The following is a 24,356-nucleotide window of genomic DNA, read 5'->3' on the forward strand; positions in this document are numbered from 1 at the left end:
CTGAGCTGTAAATCTCCTCCATGCAGACCAGCTGACAGAAAGATGGAAAAAGCTATGCTGCATGCAATTCAATGGGAGAGAGAGAAATCACTAGTGGAGATACACTGAACAGTGGACACTGCAAGCCTCAAATTGGCTAGCCATGCCAAATGAGCCAATGTGTGCAATAGTGGTATGTCTGTTATGGGGGAAGCCAACTGCTCTCTAATTAGACTTGAGGCCCACTCCACAGGAGGGAATACATGCCTGATATTGAAAACCTAACAGGGGTAGACTTGATAAATAGGTGTGTAATGTCTGCTGGTATCTGTCTAAATGTATACACTATGCTCACCAAACTGCCTGGTAAGCATTTCTTTTAATGTTCATACCCAGATATTAATGCTACTCTCACTTTTGGTTACAGAAACTTCTCTTTTTACATGGTGGTAAGCTTGGGATGATTCAGAAGGCACCATAGTGCTGAGAAGAAGTGACAGAAGAGTGCACAGCCCAGAAACATCTCTATAACTCCTTCCAAGGCTTAGGGGCCCATTGTGGAAGAGGAGGCAGAAAGAATGTAAGAGCCAAAGAAAGGGTAAGACTCCGTACCATGAGCTCCTCTAGACATAAAATGGACTGAATATCCATGACTTAGCAGTGCCTGACACCACCTACACAAAACCATCATAATAGGAGGAAAAGACGATGACATCAAATACAAGAGAGAGTGATTGAGAGGAGGAGGGGGTATGCTGGAGAATGGGGTTGCAAAGGGGAAAGTGGGGGAGGGAGGAAATTACATTACCATGGCTTATTGTCTATAATTATGGAAGGTCTCAATAAAAAATTAAAAAATACTTTACAAAGCAAAAAAGAAAAAGAAAAAGAACTGGGCTATGCTGTGGTGGGTTTGAGGGATGGGGAGATAGCCTCCCTGCAGTCAGCCCCAGAAAGCAGGCCTTGTCCCAGGGTCAGCCAGTTCAGAGCTGAGGGAGCCAGTTCAGAGCTGAGGGAGGTCGACGGGGGGTTGCTTCCAGGTCAGGTGAAGGCTCCAATTCTGTCATGGCCAAGATCTGCAGTCAAATTATAAGCGTAACAACCCCACTTCCGGGCAGAAATTGAGAACCCGTCTCCTGGGCGTGCTCAAGGTCAAAGAAACCAGCAGGCTGAGAAGCTTTCCTCAGCAGCACACTTCCGGCTGTGGTGAGGGCGGGCCTTGGGCCTCTTCGCTTTCTGATTGGCTGGCTGGTTGGCATGTCCCGGCAGACCTTGCGAGCCCGTGAACTTGATATGGCGGAGGCGGGGAATATGGCTGCAAGCCTCGGACTTCTTGGGCAAGTGTCACAGTGGCCTCTGAAGCGGTATGGCCGGTATGGTCACTACACACATTCGGAGACCAACGAGTTGTCTGAGCTTTGTCCCAAAGCGGCCACAGAGGAGTCCCTCAAGTGGAAGGTGAGACCCACCGCCCCAAGGGCAAGAGAGGCCACCCGGGAAGGGAGGGAAGACCCGGGCCTGAGGCCACTTAGGCCCCGCCATGGAAGCCACGCCAGGAGGAGAGGCCCTGCGGTCACTAGGCGTGCTGAGGGAGTGGGCAAGCTGATGGCTAACACGGGAAGTGTGCGTGTGTGTGGAAAGAAATGGGAAGCATAATTGGGATCTATTTCATTTATTTTTTGGTGTTTCAAGGTAGGGTTTCACTGTAGCCCAGGCTGACCTGGAATTCACTATGCAGTCTCAGGGTGGCCTCGAACTCACAGTGATACTCCTACCTCTGCCTCCCTAGTGCTGGGATTAAAGGTGTGCGCCACAATGCCCTGGCCCATTTCATTCCTAATTATGCAAAGAAGCAGCAAATATGCATGTACTCAGCAATTAATTAGTGAGCATCAAGTGTGTTCTAGATGCTCTAGATGGTTCTGGGGAAGTTTTAGCAATCAGTGAGATCTAAATGGTCCTTTTTGTCAATGTGTTTTTTTTTTTCCTGTTGTTATTTATTCGTTTGTTTTCTTGTGCTGGGGATCATATGGACAAGCGCTCTACCATTGAGCTACATCTCTAGCCTCATTGGTGCTTTTTTAGTCTAGAGGAGGGCCATATAGAATTTTCCCAGATAATTGTAAATTATGGAAGAGATGAATTATTCATTCATAACCAAATGTGTTACAGGACTAAACTTGAATTTAACTTTTTTTTTTTTTAATTTGGTGCTGGGGATTGAACCTCATGTGTGCTAATAAGCGTGTGCTTTACCACTGAACTACACTTCCAACCCCTGAAATCTTGCTTTGCTTCTGAATTTCTATGAACTTGCTTAAGCTACTTAGCTTCTCTGGATCTTCTATATTATTTTTTCTCAATTTTTATTAACATTTTCCATGATTATAAAATGTATCCCATGGTAATACCCTCCCCCACTTTCCCCTTTGAGATTCCATTCTCCATCAGATCCCCTCCCCATCTCAATCAGTCTCTCTTTTATTTTGATGTCATGATCTTTTCCTCCTCTTATGATGGTTTTATGTAGGTAGTGTCAGGCACTATGAGGTCATGGATATCCAGGCCATTTTATGTCTGGAGGGAACATGTTGTAAGGAATCCTACCCTTCCTTTGGCTCTTACATTCTTTCTGCCACCTCTTCTGCATTAGACCCTGAGCCTTGGAAGGTGTGGTTGAGATGTTACTCAGCACTCCAGTCATTTCTTTCCAGCACTATGATACCTTCTGAGTCATCCAAAGTCACTGCCATCTGAAAAGAGAAGATTTTTCTACCCAAAGTGAGAGTAGCATTAATATAAGGATCTTATATATTTTAAACTAGAAATAATATCTAGGGTGGAGATATGATTCAGCAGTTAAGGCACTTGATGCAAAGCCTAATGACCCAGGTTCCATTCCCCAGTACCCACATAAAGCCAGATGCACAAAGTAGCACTTACATTTGGAGTTCGTTTGCAGTGGCTGGAGGCCCTAACACACCTATACTTCCCCCCCCCCCCCCGCCCATGTCTCTCTCTTGTATGTATCTCTTTGTTTGCAAATAAATAAACATTTTTAAAAAGAAATAATATTTAAATGTTAATAATGATAGAGACAAAACAGAATAGAAATAACAGTCTTACTTCATGGGATATTTTTCATTCAGTAAGACGTGTCAATTACCTAAAATAGTGCCTGGCATATAAGTTATATAAGGACTTATCATTATGTTGTTCGGATGGTGTGTTTAATACGATGGTTTACCCTTCATTCTGTTCCTTTGGCCTGGTTTAAGTACTGGATGTGTTTCTCTGGGTTTTTGGATTTGTACACACATACATGAATATATGTATGCACATGTGTTGTTTACGTATTTGAGAAGCAGGATAAGCAAAGAGAACAAACATTTCACATGGAAAATGTATTGAAAGGCTCTGTAAGGCATAGCGAGGATGCCAGTCAGGCTGATGCTTAGAGAACCATGGGAAGGAAGAGGGAGGCAGCAGCCTTATGAACATTCTGAAAACCAACATGAATCCAGTGGAGGGTTTTAATTGTGAGAAACAAGGCACCTCACCTCTTCTAGACTGCAGAGGTAGTCTATTTCATGTCTGCAAAGATGGAGGGCAGCCTAAGTAAAATGGCACTCTTGAGTACCAGACAACCAACCAAATGACCTGAATATCAATGTCTTTCCCTCTTTCCCCATTGGCTTGGGAAATTCAAGGAGGCACAATGGTTTCTAAGCAAGTTTTCTAAGCGAGTTTCCCCTCTCATCACCTGAGTCTGTCCATCTAGTTGTGTGTTCCAACACTCTGAGACCATCAAGCCCTTATCTCTTGGTATCCTGCCTGCATGGACTTAGTAGGATAGGCTTCTGGGGGAGAAATTAGAGTAGCTACCTTTGTGTCTATTTACATTATTATAGACCATTTATTTGATTTTACTTCTTACATCAAGCAAGGGCATTTTCATCTCTTGACCAATCACTTAGGACACATAGATGGAATTGGACGGGAATACACTTGGATTCAGGAAGATGATTTACAGTATTATTGCTATGTTATAGCCAGAGATAAGGGCTTAGCTAGACCTGGGAGGTGACAGTGAAGATGGAGAAGTGGGACATTTATTTTGGAGGCCAAAAATGACCAGACTTGGTGTTTGATTAGATTTAAGTGGTGAGAATAAAGCCATTTATTTTCTGGCAGAGCAATGAGGTAGATATCTGGGGGATGGGAAACACTGAAGGAGAAATAGTAAGGGAAAGAGCTGAGATTTCAGCTAAATGGGTGTGCGTAGTATGTGAGTGGAGACATTGCGCTCAGTTGGGTATATTGTTCTGAATTCAAACGGCAGATAAGGTGTGAGCCAGCCATGTGTAAAGGTGATGCAATCAGGAAGTTAGATGAGATGACAGGGTCAAGTCCTGACATAGTACAACAACTGTAGGTCAGATATAGGCCCCAGAGCACAAAGACTGACAAGGGATGGAGAGCTACGAAGCCCTTTTTAGAGTGAAGTTTTGTTTGTGTAAAAGAGAGTTATTCCAAAAGGGAGAGAACGATGGATTTGTTTCATTGAATGACACTACAAAGGAATGGAAAATAATGACTAAGGGGTGCTCATTGCATTTAGCATCACGAAGGTCCCTCACAGTCTTGACCAAGAGGAGTCTTAGTGGAGTGGAGGGTGGAGAAGCCACATAGGAGTGGGCCAAGCAGTGACGGATAGGTGAGGAAGTGGAGCCAAGTGCACCATTTGGAGAGGCTCAGCTTTGAATGTGAGTTGAAATAGGGCATCATGAATTATTCATCATATTCTAGAATATTAAAGGACACTCTGAAGTTTGAAATCAATATATTTAGGCCCCTTTTAAAAAGCATTAAATACCTAGTTGTGCTCTTGTGGAATTCTGTTTCCTGAAAATGATGTTGGCTAAAGATGCAGAGTGGACTAGGAAGGGTTAAAGCCCAAGATCACTGATCTATAATTGGATCTTGTAAAAAGATAGGGATGTTTGAGGGCATATTTGCAAGACTGCTCCAGTAGGCTCTGCAGTAATTTCTCTTAATAATTCTTTAAATCCCCTCTCTTGCATTGAGTGTATTGGGTCAGATGCAGCTCACCATGGCCGCCTATGGGCCATGGGCATGTGACCATTTTAAGATGTTGCTTGTCATTACACGTTCTACCGTCTCTTTGCAAAGTTCTTCCTACTTGCTTATAAGGAAGAGTACTTTTCAACAGTTTTCAAATGTTTGGCAGAAAGCCATGGTCACAGTGACAAGAGCTGAGGTTGGCTTTTGAAAACTGAACATTTGTACCTTCCTTTGAATCTGTGCCGAACCATCCTGCCTGCTGTGATCCGTTTCAGCCTAGGTATGTCATTAAAAAAAAAAAAAAAAAAAACACGAAAGAAATATAAGGCTTGCTCTATTTTATGGGCAGTGTGACAATTGTGTAATAACAATAATAAAAGATGAGCCATCCACAGAACTGTACTCTCCAGGCCCCATGTGAATTTCTTATTTTAAAAACGTGCTACCTACAGTAAAAATATATGTTAGGTGAAGCACAAAACAATATGGTGGAGGCATTCCAGTAACCCCCCCCCCCCATGGTACTTTCAAATTCAACCATGGATAAATCTATTTTTATTTTTTTCTGAAATTATGCAAATAATCTGTTCTGGTTCTGAACCGTTTAATAATCATTTAAGTGCAGAGAACAGTTTTAGGACAGTGGCCACAGGGTAAGACAAAGATGTCTATCCATGGGTTTGGAGAGATTGCTTAGTGGTTCAGGCGTTTGCCTGCAAAGTCTAACAACCCAGGTTTGATTCCCCGGCACCCATGTAAAGCCAGACACACAATGTGGCCCATGCATCTAGAGTTTGTTTGCAGCAGCTAGATGCCCTGGCATGCCCATTTGCCCCATTTTAATTATTTTATTTGTTTTAATTTATTAACTTTTTATTTATTTATTTGCAAGCAGAGAGATAGAAGACAGAGAGAATGAGCACACCAGGGCCCCCGGCCAATGCAAACAGACTCCAGATACATGTGCCGTTTTTTGCATCTGGGTTTACATGTGTAATGTGGAATCGAACCAGGGTCGTTGGGCTTTGCAGGCAAATGCCTTAACCACTCAGCCATCACCCCAGCCCCAGTAAAAACATTTTTTAAAAATTTCCACCTACGGGGCTGGAGAGATGGCTTAGCGGTTAAGCGCTTGCCTGTGAAGCCTAAAGACCCCGGTTCGAGGCTCGGTTCCCCAGGTCCCACGTTAGCCAGATGCACAAGGGGGCGCCCGCGTCTGGAGTTCGTTTGCAGAGGCTGGAAGCCCTGGCGCGCCCATTCTCTCTCTGTCTCTCTCTCTCTCCCTCTATCTGTCTTTCTCTCTGTGTCTGTCACTCTCAAATAAATAAATTAAAAAAAAAATTAAAAAAAAATTAAAAAAAAAAAAATTCCACCTACGGCTGAGAGATGGTTTGATGATGTTACTTTGGCAGGTAAAGGCCATAGGAGTGTCCAGTCTTTTGACATTGCAACATGATATATCATCTACAAATGTGCTGAGCCACATTCATAGCTATCCTGGGATGCATGTGACTCTTGAGTCCACGTGTTCTTTAATATTCTAGGGCATATTGAACATACCCATTAGTTGACCTTGAATAAATGGTCAACCATATAGTAAAATTAATAAAATGAATTTGTGGAATTGTGATATAAGTCAGGTTCATAATGAATATATGAATATTTTATTAATAGGATTAATATTTAAATCATCTGTCATCATTTAAGCAGAATGAGCAAATGAAATACAAACTTGAACTTGATTTTTAGTTCCTTACATCTACTGGCACAGCCTTTCTAAGAGCATTATCATAATAACAGATTGGTCCATTTTATGTCTGAATATAATTTAGTCTGCTAATTTTGAAAGGTGATGTTAATTGCAGGTTGTTTTTAAATTAAAGTTTTACCATGTTTTTCAGATTCCAAGTATTTCTCAGACATGCCCTAATTGGTTGAACCTGACAACTTCTTAGATTTTTTTCCTTTCACTAAAAAAAAAAAAATCATCTTTAATTTTTATAGGAGCAACTTAAAATAATTGCCCTACTTAGAAATTAAGAAATGGAATATGAAGTTTGTACTTGAGATGACCTTTTAATGTAGGTTCAATATAAGATATGTATTGAGTCCTCTTTTCTTTTTTTTCAATAAAGTTTTTGAGTCCGTTTTTTATTTTATATACCTAGCAACCAAGTGCTCCCCACCATACAATAGGTGCTTAGTAAATGCTTGGTTGAATAGGCAGCATAATAAGTTTTCTTACACTAATGTGTTATTATGAAATGATAGCTACCATTTTCCATTTGTTTTGATATATTTCTCCTAACAGTCCTGTGAAGCTAATATTCTTATACCCATTTTACAGATATGACAACAGAAACTCACAGGTGTTCCATGGCTCTTCTAAGAAAAGTTCAGACTAGTTTTGTTGTCTCCAAAGCTTGTATTATTTAGTTAGTATGTTGCTTGGCTTAGAAAGTTAGTATTTCATATGGAGAATTGTAGTCTATTCATATGGAGGGTGAATTTTGAAATTCACACACAAGGTGAAAATTATAAAGACGACAATTTTGTTTGTAAGAAAAAGTTAGTTAGTAGTTATGGAAGTTGTCAAAAAGTTTAAAAAAATTAAGATTTAGTAAGACCCAAAGAAGATTATTTTTTAAAAATAGCAAAGCAGGGCTGACGAGATGGCTCAGTGGTTAATGTGCCAAGCCTAAGGATTTGGATTTGATTCCCCAGTACTCATGTAAAGCCAGACTCTCAGTGTGGTGCATGTGTCTGCAGTTCATTTGTGGTGGTTGGAGGCCATGACATGCTAATTCTCTGTCTGCCTCTCTCTCTCAAATAAATAAAATATAAAAACAAAAATTTTTAAAATAGTAAAATAATAGTTCTTTGAATGCTCAGTGGTTTTTGTTTGGATCCCCATCATTGTGATTTGACCTTGTTGGGTACAGGGTATTTTTGTATTCCTAGTTACTTGGAAATAGTTGGGTCCTCCCGAGTCTTGTGTCAGGTAGGACCAGTGCAACATCTGGTCTGGAACTAGCTTGTTGTCATTCCTGAGGCAAATTCTTCCTTAATGCCACCTCAGAACTGAAAAGATCTTTTTTGTTTTTTTAATTTTTCAATTTTTTAAATTAATTAATATATTTATTTTTCTATGCAAGCAGGGAGAGAATGAACATGCCAGGGCCCCCAGTCACTGCAAACAAACTCCAGACACATGTGCTGCCATGTGCATCTGACTTACATGGGACCTGGGGAATTGAACCTGGGTGCTTAGGCTTCACAGCTAAGCACCTTAACTAAGCCATCTCTCCAGCCCTGAAGAGATCTTTTGCCTTGGCTTACTACAGGCCCTCTTCCTTGCCCTCTGTGAGTTCTAGGATTGCTTCCCTCTGTCCTGTCAGGTGGTTCTTTCCCAGCCTTATGCATGAATATGCTGACAGCACTGAGCTGAAGGGCGGGTTTTGCACTTGCCTTGCTGTTTCTTCTCCAGGTAGTCCTTTCCTTGTGCATTCTCACCTCTCTGACCTACTCCTCCACTCAGGAAGAGTGCTCTGGCTCTGCCTATATTTTCTTTTTCTTATACTTCATCCTGGAAACTCTCCCAGAAGGAGACAGCACAGTATATAATGCTGCCTGTCACTAAACCTTTCCCATTCACATCTTAGAACTCTTGGGGGCAACAGTGGGGCACAGTTCCTTTGTTCCATGTGATTTCTCAGAAATCCTGTCCTTTGTTTCCTGATAATTCAATATCATGAAACTGATGCTTCCTGTGACTTGTCCAATTTTAGTTGTTTTAGGCAGGAGAGTACAGCTGATCCCTGCAGCTTTGGGCTGGCGAGAAATGGAAGTCCCTAGTGGTTCATTTTCACATTGTCTTTTTTTTTTCATCAGGTCATCAAAATATTCACCAAAAAATTGCTAGTCATCTCCTGGACTCTTAGCATTAAGCTAGGCACTGGAGATGCTGTAGAACTGTCCTTGGGATTCACACAATCTGTTCTGTTTGCTTTGAGATGGGTTTTGACATGTAGCTCTGGCTCTTCCTGCCTCAGCCTCCCCAGTGTTAGGATTATGAGTGTCTACTACCACCTGTGAGTTTATACCATCCTAAAATACCATTGTGTTACCTTTAATAATAGGATTACATTCTCAGAAATAGATCAGAATTTTGTTGCCATGCAAACCTGATTGTGTGTATTTATACAAACTAAGATAGTTACCATGTCAAGTGATACAGTTTTATGGGACTTCCCCCCCCCCAGTCATACATGTGGGCGTATGGTCTGTTGTTGACCAAAGTATCATTAGGCTTGTTGACTATAACAGCACCCTGCTGCCGTGACTGTACTAGGCATTTGAGTGCAGGAATAGAATAGGCAAAGTCTGACTACTGCAGCCAGGTTCTTCCAGATGGGTGGGAAACCGGCACCAGAGGCTCTCCAAGTGCCCATTGAAAATGCAGCTTTGGGCTGGAGAGATGGCTTAGCGGTTAAGCGCTTGCCTGTGAAGCCTAAGGACCCTGGTTTGAGGCTCAATTCCCCAGGACCCACGTTAGCCAGATGCACAAGGGGGTGTTCGTTTGCAGTGGCTGGAAGCCCTGGCGCGCCCATTCTCTCTCTCTCTTCTCCCTCTCTCTCTCTCTCTCCCTCCCTCCCTCCCTCCCTCCCTCCCTCCGCTCTCAAATAAATAAATAAAACAAACAAAAAAAGAGAAAATGCAGCTTCATGGTTCCTGACTAGAATTACTGAGTCAGAGTCAGGAATGGGGCGAGGTGTTTTCCTGTAACCTAGGTGCACTGCCATCAGTCTGCATGACCCAATTCTGAAGCAGGGGGAGGAAAGAGGAAACAACTGACAAAGTAGACCTGATGTTACTATTGCTTTGTGTTTTCCCAACCTCTCTCATTTACTTCTCCCAACTGTTTGGGTCTTTTTTAAAAAGTATTTTAAAAAGTATTTTTATTTACTGAGGGAAAGAAAGAGGCAGAGATGGGGGGGGAGGGAGGGAGGGAAGAGAAGAGAAGAGAAGAGAAGAGAAGAGAAGAGAAGAGAAGAGAAGAGAAGAGAAGAGAAGAGAAGAGAAGAGAAGAGAGGGAGAGAATGGCTATGCCAGGGCCTCCAGCCACTGTAAACGAACTCCAGATGCATGTGCCCTCTTGTTGACGTGGGTCCTGGAAAGTTGAATCGGGATCCTCTGGCTTTGCAGGCAAATGCCTTCGCCGCTAAGCCATCTCTCCAGCCCCCTTTATTTTTACTTTTTAAATTAACTTCTTTATTTTTATTTTTATTTATTTATTTGAGGGGGGCCACATAGAGAATGGGCATGCCAGGGTCTTTGGCCACTGCAGTTGAACTCCAGACTCACGTATCACCTTGTGCATTTGGCTTACATGGGTCCTAGGGAATTGAAACTGGGTCCTTTGGCTTTGCAGGCAAGTGCCTTAATTGCTAAGCCATCTCTCCAGCCCCCTGTTTGGGTCTTTTTAGATACTGAAGACAAGAAGCAGAAGCTGGCTTAGTTGACCCAGGAAGTGGAAGAACTGATTCTGAAATTCTGGTCTTGGTGGGTGTGGTGGCTCCTGCCTGTAATCCCAACATTCAGGTAGAGCTCTGCAGGAAAATCTGGAGTTCTAGGCCGGCCATGGCTGCATAGTGAGTTTGAAGCTACTTTTGGCTATATGACATAAGTCTGGAAAAAAATCATGCATTAAAAAGACAGAAATGAAACTTGTCTTCTTCCAGCCCAGCCTGTCTGCAGGCTGCTGCTGGCTTCTTCTGAAGATTTGGCAGCAGCATCAAACATCATTCTTACATGGAACCTGGTTGTTTTCTTAAGACTTGGTTACATCTTACATTAGGATTAAGTTTGGCATGAGTGGCAGGAAATGTAAAATAACAGCAAATTAAATAAAGTGAGCATTTATTTTTTACTTTAAGTTCAGAGCTGGTGTACTCTAATGTCAGGTTCTAAGATCCCTTCTCATTTGTTCCTCTGCCATGCATAGCTATGGTGTGAGCCTGAGATGGAGCCATGTTCTAGATAGCTTATGGTGTGGGGAGGGGGATGGATGAGGTGCAGTACAAGTCTGCAGCCTCTGAAGGAAGTTTTCAGTCAGCTACCATTGATGCCTCTTCCAACAACACAGTCCCTAGAACTTAAACCTAGGATCTTTCTAGCTACAGGGACAACCCTGCCACAAGGTAGGGTTGTCCACCTGAAAAATCAGAGATCCTATTGCCATAGACGAAGGGAAAATGAATATCTGAGAACAATTGGCAGTTTGCCACAAACTCTTTTATTCTGAAGCTGAAGACTGCTAAGAAATATTTTGAGGAGCCTGATTGGAGTTCAAAAGCATTTCTAATAATAGAACCATGATTTGCATGTGTCCCCCGAAGGTTCATGCTCTGGAAGCCTGCCCCCCACCAATGTGGTGGTGGTAAAGTGGTAGAGTCTTTAACGGGAGGTCCAGTGCATGGCAATTAGGCCATGTGAACATCACCGTCAGAAGGGATTCATGCCACTCTCAGAGAAGGGTGAGTTCTGTGAACTACCCAAGCACTTGATCCCTTCTGCGCCCAGCCATGTGCCATTGCTGCTTCTCCCCTGTGTTGTAATGTGGCTGGAAGCACTCGACAGAGGCCAGGCTCACTGAGACACTTTTCTGGGTCTTGGCAGCCTCCAAAAGTATGAGCTAAAAAGGACTGTTTATAAAGTGTGCAGTCTCAGGAATTTTGTTATAGCAACAGAAAATGGGATAATAGAAATAACAGAAACAAGTATTTCTTAGTGTGTAATTACTATATGTTAATTCCTGGCCTGGTGCTTGGCAGATGTTCCCAAAATATTTACTGAATGAATGAATCCAAGCCAGGCATTTTGCTAAGTGTCTGAATTCAGAAATCATTTAATGTTTTTGAAAATCCTGTAAGTCAGGGCTGCTGCTTCTTCAGTTTTTAGTCAGGTTTTCTTGAACTTTGTGATGGTGACCCCTTATCACCTTATATATAATTTTTATGCAGCTTTGCATATACATGTATATAAAATACAAATGCAAATCAAACATTTACTGATGATAATTTGTAAAGAAATTTATTTTAAAGCAATTCTTTGATACACATATAATTTCATAATAAAGATGAAAGAAAATTTGTATACTAACGATATGGATATACTTGCTTACTTTAAAATGTTTTGTTATTTATTTGTAAGCAGAGAGAGAGACAGACAGACATATAGATAGAGAGAGACAGTGGGTGCGCCAGGGCATAGTACCACTGCAAACAAACTCCAGATGTATGTGCCGCGTTGTGCATCTAGCTTTATGTGGGTACTGGTGAATTGAACCCTGTTGTTAGGCTTTGCAAGCAATTTTGCCTTAACCACTGAGCAATCTCCCCAGCCTTGCTTGCTTATTTTTACAAAAAGAATTAAATCTTGAACCTGGTGTAGTGGTACATACTATAATCCCAGAACTCAGGAGGTGAAGGCAGAAGGATCATGAGTTCAAGGCCAGCCTAAATTATATAAGATCCCATTCAAAAAGAGAGAGGAGAGGGGCCTGGAAAAAATGGCCCAGTAGTTAAAGACACTTGCTTGCAAAGTCTGATGGCCCAGGTTTGATTCCCCCAGTATTATATAAAGCCAGATGCACAAAGTGGGACATGCATCTGGAGTTCGTTTGCGGTGACTGGAGGCCCTGGTGCACCCATACTCTTCTTTCTCTCTGTCTCAAATAAATAAATAAAGTATTTTTAAAGGGGAAATATCTTGGCTGAATTTTATTTATTTATTTATTTATTTATTTAAGGAGAGAGAGATAGAGAGTGGGCACACCAGGGTATCTAGCCTCTGTAAATGAACTCCAGATGCATGCACCTCCTTGTGCAGCTGGCTTATGTGGGTCCTGGGGAATTGAACCAGGATCCTTTGGCTTTGCAGGTAAATGCCTTAACCGCTAAGCCATCTCTCTAGCCACTGGCTGAATATTTTATACTGTAGGATATAGAGCATTTTTAGTGTTTTCAGAGTTGATCACTATTTTGAGTTTATGTTTGTCAATTTTGAGAATCTATTTTGCGTGAATATGTAATACAGAATGGCATAAGTATACTTAAGGTCATTTTAGAAATTGTTGAGAAGCCTATCATAATCCCAAGTCCAAATTTATTTAGCAATTTTTTTGTGAAACTCAAGCCAGCAACTCAAATAGCAGTTTTAAAAACCAAGCATTCTAGCACAATACAATCTAATAATATATGAATTTAATACTTACATGCTGAGCAATGGCAGTAGGAAAATACCATGTTTGTTTTCCATAATTGAGCCATCATGACTTTACAAGTGCAGAAAACTTTGCATGTACAGTAAATCACTGCAGTTTATGACATACCAGAGTTCTCAGTCTTCATCAAGATGCTTCGGGCAGCAGTCGTTGGTGGTGTGTGATGAGGGGCATGTGCAGTGCCAGGTATGCCACAGTGAAGTCACCCAATGATGGCTGCGTGCTTGCTGTTCTGAACACCTCCAATTCATTATATTATTACAGGATTTATGTTGAATGAATTTTTGGTTGTTGTGTATTTACAAACCTTATACTGTTGGCAATTTTTTGTGACCCTCCACATCAGTTATATGATCCATTTGAGTTCATAACCCACAGTTGAAAAAGTAGTACAAGATAGTTATTACTACTTTTTGGTGTTAGTTTTTCTTCTTCTTCTTCTTCTTCTTTTTTTTTTTTTCAAGGTAGGGTCTCACTCTATCCCAGGCTGACCTGGAATTCACTCTCAAAGTAGTCTCAAAGTGGCCTTGAACTTTCAGTAATCCTCCTACCTCCGCCTCCCAAGTGTTGGAATTAAAAGCATGAGCCACCATGCCTGGCTAGTTATTGCTTTTTTATTTTACAGATGAGAAAATTAATTATACTTGTAAGTGACAAGGATGGGATTTGATCCTAGGCCTGTCTGGTTTAGGTAATGTCTTTTATAAGGTGGGAGACTTTAGTACTATCCACTAAATATACTAAGATTTCATATCCCTTACCTCTTGAAGCCAAGTGTGTCATATGGCAGAATTAATGTCTGTATCATACTCAGGCATATACTAACTGATACAGAAGTATTTTTATACTTGTGGTTATGATTAATTGGATTATATGTTATGTGATTTGTAGATTGCATAGGCTTTTGAGAAAGAACCTTGTAAGTAATGTTCCAACATTTTTTTTCTTATGACAAAATCATTACTTGTTCCAAAAAAACAAGTTTATAAATACATATTTGTACCTTGGGGTCAGACTCTGTTCTCTTCCTTCAAAAACAAAAGCTTAATTTTGTTGTGTAGCAGACATAGTTTCCATGGAGGCCATGGCTTGTTTGTGTAACATGATTTAAGGTGGAATTTATCTGGACAAATATAGTGAAGAAGAGCTTTTTCAGTTTAGTGGTTTAAGGAAGCCAAGGAAGTTATAGTTTAGGGTGAGGCCTATGAGTATTCAAAATTCATATTTAGGATTTATCCCCTACACACTCTGTGCCAGACATGGTGCAGGGCTCTGTTAGAGATGGTTAAGGCGGTAACATTGGATGGGCTGGAATCCAGGGTGCGTCTCAGGTCACCAGTGCAACACTGGTCCTGAGAAACACATTAAAATGTCTCAGGGTCTTGGAATGTAGCTTAGTGGTGGAGTGCTGGCCCAGCAAGCACAAGGCCCTGGGTTCAATTCCTAGCACTATTAAAAACATACTATTGGGAAGAAAAGGGAGTTTAGTGGGAGGTAAAGGGGGCCAAGAGAGGGCAATAGGGATATAGGGATGAGTATGGTTGAAATATATGTGTATGAGACTGTCAAAAATAAAATGAAAATTAAATTTAAAAATATTTAACTCAGGTTTGTGAAATATGGTTTGAGTGGTGCAGACTGGCCCAATCTAACTCTGGATGAGGGAGAAATAAACTAAAATAAAATGCAGTTTGGATATTGGAATTGTTAGTAGCTTACCTGGGCTTGGTGAATAGATAGAAGAGAGGTTTATGAAGGTAGAACAGGTAAGTGAAGAGTGGCCAAGGTGCTGGATGAGTGAGCTAGTGGAAAGGACTACTGTCTGGTCTCATTGATTTTTTGTTTGTTTGTTTGAGTCAGGTTCCCACTATGTAATCAAAGCTGGCCTATAACTCACTATGTATCCCAGGCTGGTCATGAACTTGTGATCCTCCTGCCTCAGCCTCCCTAGTGCTAGGGTTACATGCACCATGATGCCCTGTTTTAATTGGTGATTTTGTAGGATTGATTCATGTGGGAAAATTCTAAAGATGTTTTACACATCTTAGAAGAGAGTTCTGAGAGGGGTCTGGATTTGTAGTTTCAAAGACATAAAAAACTTACTCCTTAGCATTTTGGAAAAAAAAAACTGCGTATGATGATGATGATGATGATGATGTGTGTGTGTGTGTGTGTGTGTGTGTGTGTGTGTGTGTGTGTGTCTGTCTGTCTGTCTGTCTGTCTGTAAGTTTAAGTGTAAGGTGTAGACCAGTCTGACCTGAAAGACGAACTTGAATTACTGATTCTCTTGCCTCTTGAGTAGATACATTTGACGTTAACTCTAATAGCTGGATTAGGGCTGGATTCTTTTGTGAACAATAATCTTATTTTTACAAACACATAGTAAAAGATGGGGAGTTATAACTCATGCTGTGGTACATATAACGTATGTACATATGTAGGTTCTAAAGCAAAAAATCCTCATATATGCCATTACTCTAAAAAATAAATTTATGACAATCTCCATACATATACCCAATCTACCATGATCATAATCCCCTCATTACTATCCTTTGCCTTCCATCTCCCTTCCCTCATAAACTGAACCTCTGTTTTTCCAACTGGTTCCTCTTCTATTTGTTGTCCTTTTTGCCCTCCATGCCCTCCATGATAACATATTGATGTGCTCTATATTATGTAGGTCTTGTGCAGGCAGATAATGACAGTTGTTGTGAGGTCATGAATGCAATGGCCTCTTTGTGTCTAGAAGTCAGTGTTGCAGAGCACTCCTCATTTTTTGGCTTGTACATTTTTTTCTGCCACATTTTCTGCATTGGTCTCTGAGCCTTAAAGGATATGGGAGAGATGTCTCATTAAGTGATGAACATTTGTCACTTGTCACTTTTCAGCACTTTTGAGTTTGAAAAAGAAGCTTCTCAAACTAAGAGTGAGAGCAGCATTAATATATGGACATAAGCATAAATGTTTAGAGGACCATTTGGTGGGCAAAACATATCCATTTGGCCAAACAATAGTAGTATCCTCCACCCTAGGGCTCATGACCTTCTCATTGATAAGCTTTTTTGGAGAGGAGAGATTGAGATAGAAAGAGAAAGAGAATTGGCATACTAGGACCTCCAGCCACTGCAATCAAACTGCAGATGCATGTGTCACCTTGTGCACATGCATGACCTTGTTCATCTGGCTTACATAGGATCTGGAGCATGGGTCCTTAGGCTTCACATGCAAGTGCCTTAACCGCTAAGCCATCTCTTCAGTCCTCCATAGGCTTTCAGTGTCAGGCACGAGTTCCCTCCCATGGAATGGGCCAAAAATCCATTCAGAGAGTAGTTGGTTACCTACATAACAGATATGCCATTACTTTTTAGGGGCAATTCTTGGGGAAGGTCTGAGAACTATTGAACTTATAGTTATTTTTATTGCTACCACTCTTATATTTTTAAGCCACATTGTACACTTTGCAATGAGTATGTGCAGGACCATATTCATTAGCCTAGTATATACTTTAAGTCTGTTGAAATAATTTATGATATTCTTTAGCTAGTAATAGTCAGTGGGGAGGCAACTGATGATCTGCTTAGCAACTGTGCACATTTTTGTATTTTACAATACATAAGTCAGCAATTTGTACTAATATATGAAGCTATAACACTTTTTGAGGGATTTTAGAAGCAATAAAACAAAACAAGATCCTTAGTGAAGTATCTCATTTAATTCATTACAATCTTAAGAATAATCTATTATAGTCCTTCATATAGACACAATTTACTTCAGGATAAGTATATTTGGAATGTTTTTATGTATTTTCACATAGCTGTATAAACTTCTACTTCATTTTATACTTATGAAAAATTGCATAAATATGTGAATATAAATTATGGAAAGAGGGCTGGGGAGATGGCTCAATGTTAAAAGCACTTGCTGCACAAGCCTGATGACCAGAGTTCAGATTCGGATCCCCAGAGCCCTCATAAGGCTGGATGCACCTAGCACATTCATCTGCTCTCCCAACTCGCCTGTGCCAATGGGAGGTAGAGTAAGGAGAATAACGAAGCTCACAGGACCCTGTCTCAAGGTAGATAGCAAGGACCAGCACCCATTGTTGTCCATTGATTCCCATCGTGGTGAACACATGGCTATATATGCATACAATATGAAAAAAGTCTGAGTAAAATCAATGCGTAAACTGTTCTGTGCCTACTTAAATGACATGTATGTTTATGAGGGACAGACTCAAAAAATCTCAATGTTTGGCAATATATATTTATGTCAAAACACTGCAGCAGACAGGACTCAGGCTGATGCAATGTTAAGCTACATTTTGGTTAGCAGCTGGAATGAGAAAAGATGTCACTATGACCCTTACGCTCTGGCACCTTACCATGAATGTCTTCTTTTTGTTATGACTTGGTAATTACAAATACCATTTTCCTCTGGACTTTCCATTTGTTTTAACTTGAACATTCCAATAAAATGCTAAATCATCTCTCATTAAAGGTATTTCCCAAGGGCCAGAAATAAGCAGTTTTTCCTCCCTTAGATACTTGAATTGTTAAGTGGTATTGGAATTTTTGTATAAAATTAGGACATCATATTCCAGTCTTAAAATTAGGGTCCTTGCCCTCTGCAATAAGCTGGATACTTCCTTACCCATGATTTCACTTAGCCAGCAGTGAGTGTGGAAACCTCTTTTACATGCAGCACTTTTTATTCTGAAGACTTTTAAGCATAATCACAGGTAGAAAGAATAATATAGCTGCAGATAATATGACCCCTACTTAGAAGATCCTGAAACCAGAGAGATGGCTCAGCAGTTAAAGGCTCTTGCTTGAAAAGCCTGTTGGCCTGAGTTTCCACGTAAAGCCAGATGCACAAAGTGACACTTGCTTACTTGTGTCTAGAGTTCGTTTACAGTGGCAAGAGGCCCTCTCATTCCCTCTCTCTGTCTTTCTGTCTCTCTTTATCTCTGCTTGCATATGAATAAATAAAAATATTTTTTAAAAGCTGGGTGTGGAGTCTCAAGCCTTTAATCTCAGCACTCAGGGACACTGAGGTAGGAGGATTGCTGTGAGTTCAATGCCAGCTTGGAGCTATAGAGATCATCCTAAACTAGAGTGAGGCCCTGCTTTAAAAAAAAAAAAAGCTGGGCATGGTGATGCACGCCTTTAATCCCAGCACTTGGGAGGCAGAGGTAGGAGGATTGCTGTGAGTTTGAGGCCACCCTGAGACAACATAGTGAATTCCAGGTCAGCCTGAGCTAGAATGAGACCCTACCTCAAAATGAAAAAAAAAAAAAAAAAAAGCCAATCAAGCAAATAGAAAAGACTTTACTAGAAGTCCCTGAAGACTGCACCAAAAGAATGTGAGCTCTGATCAGCACAGCATACAAGACTAACACACAAGAAACCCCCGTAACTTTTCGACACACCATCAGCAGACTTGCTGAGAAAGATCAGGAACACAATCCAATTCACATTTGTCTCAAAAACATAATACAATTCCTAAGCATAAACCTAACTAAGGAAGTGAACTTGGAACTTATAAACATTGAAAAAATCAGTGAATACATCTTTCCATCATCTTATAAGATGGAAACCAATCATGTACATGAATTAGCAAAATCAATATAGTCAGGATGCCATCTTGGAATATGAGCTACAGATTCAATGTAATCTCCATCAAAATAACAGAACTCATTCCGCATAAAACTTAAAAAAAAAACTACCTCTAAAATTTATTATGGAAACACAAAAGACCCTAAAGAAAAGCTATCCCGAGCAAAAGGACAATGCTGGGTTTATCACATTATCTGTTTTGAAAGCACTGTATAGCCATAGTAACAAAGATGGCATGCAATTGGTAGAAACAGATATATAAACAAATAGAACAGAATAAATAAACCCATGTAGTTGTGGCCATCTGATTCTTGACAAAAGCATCAAAAACATACTTGAGGAAAAGACAGCCGTTTTAACAAATGGTGATAGGAGAACTATACATGCATGTATGTAAGAATGAAACTAGGGCAAAAAATCAACCCAAAATGAATCAGCGAACTTAAAACCTGAAACTTTGAAGCTAGTGGAAAATACAAGGAAACATTTGAAGATAAAGGGCATAGGAATCAACTTCCTGAATAGAACTCCAATAGGTCGGGAAATAATATCAAGAATTGACAAGAGTGCATCAAATTAAAAGGCATCTGCCCACATAGGAACCAGCAGTGTGAAAATGAAGCCTGCAGAATGGGAGAAAAACTTTGCTTCCTGTTCTTCTGACAGAGCATTCATACAAAATCCATATGAACAACACACACGCATACAAAAATCCAATCAATCAGTAAATATGCAAATGAACCAAGCAAACACATTGCAAAATAAATATAAATGGCCAAAAAATATGAAAAAGTTCAACATTGTTAACTGTCAGAAATACGCAAATCATTACTACATTGACATTGTATCTAATCCCAGTCAGAAGGGTTATCGTCAGGTATGTATGATGATAAGCCTTAGCTTGGGATGTAGCTTGGTGGTAGAGTGCTTGCTTGCTTAGCACACACAAGGTCTTAGGTTCAGTTCCCAGTACTCAGAAAAAAGAAGGCAAAAATTAAGTGCTTGCAAGGATTGGATGCATGCTAGGTAGAAATGAACTGAACCCTTATACACTATTGGTGAGAAAGTTAGTACAGCCACTCTTTAGAAAACTCAAATCGAGGGCTGGAGAGATGGCTTAGAGGAAGGCTTTTGTCTGCAAAGCCAAAGGACCTTGGTTCGATTCCTCAGGACCCACATAAACCAGATGCACAAAGTGGCTCATGCATCTGGAGTTCATTTGCTGTGGCTTGAGGCCCTAACATGCCCCTTCTCTCTCTCTCTTGCAAATAAATAAAATACATTTTTAAAAAAAGAAAACTCAAATTGAATGACTGTGTGATCCAGCTCTACCATTCCTCTGATATGCCTGAAGGACTCAGAGTCAGCATACAATTGAGATCCTGCCTACTTACGTTTACTGTACCATGATTCACAGTAGTCAAGTTAAGGATCAGCCTGTGTGGCCATCAACAGGTGAATGGATAAACAATGTGGCACACATAATCAAGTATTATTCAGTCGTAAATAATGTCATTTTTAGGAAATAATGTCATTTTCAGGAAAATAGGTGAATTGGAGATCATTGTTAAGAAAAGCCAAATTTACTAAGAATTATTGCGTGTTTTCTGTCACATGGAATCTAGAAAGAAAAGATGTCATGAGGGGTTGAGGATATAGCTCAGTTGGTAGAATGTTTCCTAGCACACAAGAGGCCCTGGATTTGTTTTTCAGCATGGCATAAACGAGGTGTGGTGAATACCTATAATTTTAATACTTAAGAAGTAGAGTCAGAAAGATCAGGGGTTCAAGGCCAGCCTCACCTACATACAGAATTCAGAAGCCAACCTGAGATACATGAGACCCTATCTCTAAAAAATGAGATGAAAGTAGATGTACTACTATGAAAGGGACAGAGGTCAAGGGAATAGTGAGGGCAGGAAAAAGGATAGACATAACTGAAATAGATTTTGTGTATGAAAAAGTCACAGTGACACTCATTATGCTCTATAACTAATATATACTGATAAAAATGATTAAAGAGTAGTAGAGTAGACACCCCCCCACACACACATCACCCAGTTTGAAGAATTACCAACTCATGGGCAGAGTTATAGCTCAGCGGTGGAATATTGCTTAGCATGTAGGAAGCCCTCTAGCACATGAAAAGAAAAAAAGACTTCTTTATTGTTTATTTTGAAGTAAATTCCAGGTATTTCATCAATACTTAATTCAGTTCATATCACTCAAATAAAATTCTTTAAAAAAACTATAATACCTTTAAAATTGAACAATTCAGTACTATCCACTAAACAGCATTCAAATTAGAGTCTTTCTTAAAGGTGGCACATTAAACAGGACTGCACATAGCAGTTGATTGGCAGATCTTTTCATCTGTAAGTTTCCTGCCTTGTAGTCCCTCAACCCTGCCTCTTTCCTTCCTTCAAGTTTATTTTTTTGAAGAAACGAGGTTGTTCTACAGAAATTCTCAGCAGTATGGGTTTTGCTGACTGCATCTGATCCTTTATATTCTGTTTCTTGTGAATTTGTAGTTGAATCTGAAGGTTGGCCAAACTCAGGTGGGTTTTGTTGGGGCAAGCTTAAACATAAAGTACCTAGCTTTTCTTCTATTAGGAGGTAGGTAATGACTATTTCTCTTTTTGTTGTGAGGTAGTTCTTGATGTATAATGCCTATAAACACTAGTTTAAATTTATAAAATATTTTAAAAATATTTATTTATTTGAGAAAGAGAGAAAGAATGGACACACCTGGGCCCCTTCTGCAGATGAACTTCAGATGTATGTGGCACTTTGTGCATCTGGCTTTATGTGGGTACTGGGTAATTGAACTTAGGCCATCAAGCTTTGTAAACAAGTGCCTTAACCACTGGGCAATCTCTCCAGCCCCTGTAAAATATTGCTATTTTAGTTTTATCGGTTTTTTAAAAAAAAATCTATTTGGGCTGGAGAGATGGTTTAGCAGTTAAGGTGCTTGCCTGCGAAGAGTAGGGACCCATGTTTGGCTCTCCAGGTCCCACGTAAGCCAGACACACAAGATGGTGCAAGCACACAAGGTTGCACACATGCACAAGGTGGTGCACGTGTCTGGAGTTTTATTGCAATGACTGGAGGCCCTAGCATGCCAATTCTTTCTTTCGTAAATTTTTTAAAATTTATCTTCAAGGAGAGAGAGAGGGAGGGAGAGAGGGGGAGAGAGAGAGAGAGAGGGAGCATGCATGGGTGCACTAGGGCCTCTAGCTGTTGCAAACAAATTCCAGATACATGCACTACCTTGTGCATCTGGCTTTATGTGGGTACTGGGCAGTCAGACTTAGGTCATTAGGCTTTGCATGGAAGTACTTTGACTGCTGAGCCATGTCCCTAGCCTTTATCTTCTTTTTTTTTTTTTTTTTGATGTGGGGGGTTGTTTGTATTTTTTTAATATTTTATTTATTTATTTGATAGAGAAAGAGGGGGAGAGAGAATGGGCACACCAGGGCCCCAGCCACTGCAAATGAACTCCAGAAGCACGCGCCCCTTGTGCATCTGGCTAATGTGGGTCCTGGGGAATTGAACCTGGGTCCTTTAGCTTTGCAGGCAGGGTTGTTTGTATTTTTGAGATAGGGTCTAGCTTTGGCCCAGGCTTACATGGAATTGGTCTCAGGCTGGCCTTGGACTCACAGCAATCCTCCTACCACAGCCTCCCAAGTGCTGGGATTAAAGGCATGCACCACCATGACCAGCCTCATTCTCTCTCTCTCTTTTTTCTTTTCTAGGCAGGGTCTCACTCTAGCTCAGGCTGACCTGAAATTCACAGTGTAGTCTTAGGGTGGCCTCAAACTCATGGCAATCCTATCCCTGCCTCCCGAGTGCTGGCATTAAAGGCGTGCACCACCACGCCCGGCTTTTTAAAAAATATATTCACTTATTTGCAAGTAGAGAGAGAAGAGAGACAGATACAGGGTGAGAGAGAATGGGTGCACCAGGGCCTCTAGCCACTGTAAACAAACTCCACATGTATGCATCATTTTGTACATCTGGCTTTATGTGAGTACTGAGGAATCAAACCCAGGTCATTAGGCTTTGTGCTGGGCACTTGAATCACTGAGCCATGTCTCCAGCCCTTATTCTTTTTAGAAACTTCATTTTATTTGCATGTGTGCATACATGTGCTTTATGTAGGTGATCTTTGTATGAGTTCTGAGGAGTTGACCCTGGCTGGCAAGCTTTGCAAGCAAATGCCTTTAACCATGGATCCATCTTCTCAGCCTCTATCATTTGTTTCAGTTTGTTACCTGGAATGTTTCTGTACACTTCCCCATATGTACTATAGGTTACCTGTGGTTGAGTTGCATGGGGAATTGTACAGGAAAGACAGCATCAGTGCTTGTTTCTTTCCTTTACCACCTTTAAAACATGAGTTCCAGCACATGCCTCTAATCCCAGCACTCATTAGGCAGAAGTAGGAGGGTCACTGTGAGTTCAAGGTTAGCTTGAAACTACATAGTGAATTCCCAGGTCAGCCTGGGCTAAAGCAAGACCCTACCTCGAAAGAAAGAAAGAAAGAAAGAAAGAAGGAAGGAAGGAAGGAAGGAAGGAAGGAAGGAAGGAAGGAAGGAAGGAAGGAAGGAAGGAGAAAGAAAGAAAGAAAGAAAGAAAGAAAGAGAAAGAAAGAAAGAAAGAAAGACCATGAGTTCTTTAGACTCTTCAAACATTGACAGAGGACAACTTTGTTTTGGTGTTTAAGTGGAAGCATCGATGCTCTTTCTCTTTCTCTGTGCTTGGAATTTAGGAATTTCACTGGGATGTGTCTACTTGTTGTTGTTTTTGTCTTTCTTCCACCTCATTAATAACTGGAATTTGCCCCCTGTGTTTTCATTGTCTCATGTCTCTGAGGTTGTGGGATGTTTTTGTCTATTACTTGTCTGTCTTGTCCTTTCTACCTTAGCCCCAGCCATCTACATTCTCTCTCCTGGATCTGTGTCTTAGCTCCAAGCACCTTCTATTATCTCACATGATTTCTTCCACTTTTGTGGGTTTCCCTTGTAATTTTAAAGATTTCTCCTGTCAGACCTTTAATTTGGCCTCAGCAGTGTCCATTATGAGTCTTCAATTAGCTAATAAATTTTATATTCATGAAGAGTAATTGTAGCTCCAAGGCTTTCTTAACATGTTATTAATAACTGGTTCAGGCTGTTGATCTCTTTCAACAGTTCTGCTCCTCTTGGAGCCCTCCCGTGTTAGGTTTTGTTTGTTCTTTTGTTTATTTTCTTTAGCATATATTGTACAAAATAATGAGTTTCACTGTGACATTTTCATGCATGTTTATTGCTTAACCTATTAGTATATCCTCTTTTCCTCTAACTCCTGGCTGTTTTCTGTTCTGGGCTTCAAATCCATCAGTGGCACTTGAG

At 40.6% G+C, this 24,356-nt stretch overlaps 1 protein-coding gene across 1 annotated transcript in view; it reads left to right on the forward strand.

The window, feature by feature from the left end:
* The first annotated feature begins 1,272 nt into the window (after nucleotides 1-1,272).
* The window catches only part of Rec114 (REC114 meiotic recombination protein), a 116,672-nt gene continuing 93,588 nt past the window's right edge, over nucleotides 1,273-24,356 (forward strand). Inside the window, exon 1 of the mRNA XM_045160631.1 lies at nucleotides 1,273-1,437. Within this exon, the coding sequence (XP_045016566.1) occupies nucleotides 1,273-1,437 (165 nt within the window). The remainder of the gene's footprint in view (nucleotides 1,438-24,356) is intronic.

The sequence above is a fragment of the Jaculus jaculus genome, chromosome 10 (assembly GCF_020740685.1).
Source record: "Jaculus jaculus isolate mJacJac1 chromosome 10, mJacJac1.mat.Y.cur, whole genome shotgun sequence".
Taxonomy (NCBI): Eukaryota; Metazoa; Chordata; class Mammalia; order Rodentia; family Dipodidae; genus Jaculus; species Jaculus jaculus.